Source organism: Mandrillus leucophaeus, unplaced genomic scaffold, assembly GCF_000951045.1.
Source record: "Mandrillus leucophaeus isolate KB7577 unplaced genomic scaffold, Mleu.le_1.0 Scaffold527, whole genome shotgun sequence".
NCBI classification, from domain to species: domain Eukaryota; kingdom Metazoa; phylum Chordata; class Mammalia; order Primates; family Cercopithecidae; genus Mandrillus; species Mandrillus leucophaeus.
The window spans coordinates 887,095-888,315 of NW_012105664.1; the positions used below are offsets into that span (position 1 = coordinate 887,095).

At 60.4% G+C, this 1,221-nt stretch overlaps 1 protein-coding gene across 1 annotated transcript in view; it reads left to right on the forward strand.

Annotated features, from left to right (window-relative positions):
- Positions 1 to 1,221, forward strand: part of FGD3 (FYVE, RhoGEF and PH domain containing 3) — a 92,922-nt gene that overhangs the window by 63,882 nt on the left and 27,819 nt on the right. The window contains exons 7-8 of the mRNA XM_011996874.1: positions 348 to 486; positions 953 to 1,020. Coding sequence (XP_011852264.1) covers positions 348 to 486; positions 953 to 1,020 — 207 coding nt within the window. The remainder of the gene's footprint in view (positions 1 to 347; positions 487 to 952; positions 1,021 to 1,221) is intronic.

Sequence of the window (1,221 nt, forward strand, 5' to 3'; positions counted from 1 at the left end):
CTGCATAGGCCCACGGGTGGGTGGGGAGTGGGGAGAACCCACTCTTGAGAGGAGACAGTCCTGTCCAGGCATTTATTTTCTCCACCGAGGATGCATATAAGAGAGCGAGCTCTGGGCCAAGGGCCATAGCCTGGGGTTCCCAGTCCTTGCTCCGTTGGTGAGTCTCTCCGAGCCTCAGTTTCCCCCATTGTAAAGTGTGGTCTGTGCCAGCCATGTCTTGAAGGGCAGTCAGTTCCGGGCAGCCAGTTCCAGGCAGCCTCCTGGGGCTGTGGTGGCCAGAAGCTGTGGCGGGGCCGGCGTCCACACACGTGTCCTTGGGGTGCCCCATGCTCCCTCTGTCCCCACAGAAGCAGGAGGTGTGTGGAAACCTGACGCTGCAGCACCACATGCTGGAGCCCGTGCAGAGGGTCCCCCGGTACGAGCTGCTGCTCAAGGACTATCTGAAGAGGCTTCCGGAGGACGCCCCAGACCGGAAGGACGCGGAGAGTAAGCTGGGGCCAAGGGCTCCCAGGAGGGCACAGGGGCACCTGCCAAGAACTGTGGGAGTGGGGAGAGAGGGGGAGAGAGAGTCGTGGGGTCGTGGGGGTAGGGGAGAGAGAAACAGAGAGACCAGAGGGAAAGAGACAGAGACAGGGGAGGGAGAGAGATGGAGACAGAGAGAGAGATAAGGAGACATTGGGGGAAAGAGAGGGAGAGGGAGGGAGAAACAGAGGGGAGGAGAGAGAGACACACAGACAGAGGAAGGAGAGAGAGAGGAAGAGAGAGAAAAAGTGAGACCCCTAACAGCCCAGGAAGGGACTTAGTGTCTTTGAGGGCAGAGAAAAATCTCCCCTGCTTGAAGTATGCGGGTAAACATTGGTCTAGGGAAGGTGCTGCTAAATGCTGGCCCCGTTCAGAGCTTAGGCCCCAGAAATGGGCCTTATGGAGCTGGTGGGGGCTGCTCCTGGTCCAGTCACTGCCTGGTGTGGCTGGCAGGTAGCCCGGGCAGGCGTCTGCAGGATTGTGGGAGCCCCCTGCCTGGTATTGGCCCCAGCAGAAGGGATGTGTCTGCAGGGTCAGAGGCAGGGTCACCCCCTTCCTCTGGGCCAGTCCTCTAGAGTAGCCCAGGCACCATGGGAAAGGCCGACAGCAGAGACAGATCCTCTCTCTGGAGGCAGCTGCCCTGGAGCCCCTCAGGCAAGCAAAAATGGAGCCACCGTGGCCCCAAGCTGAACCCAGTCT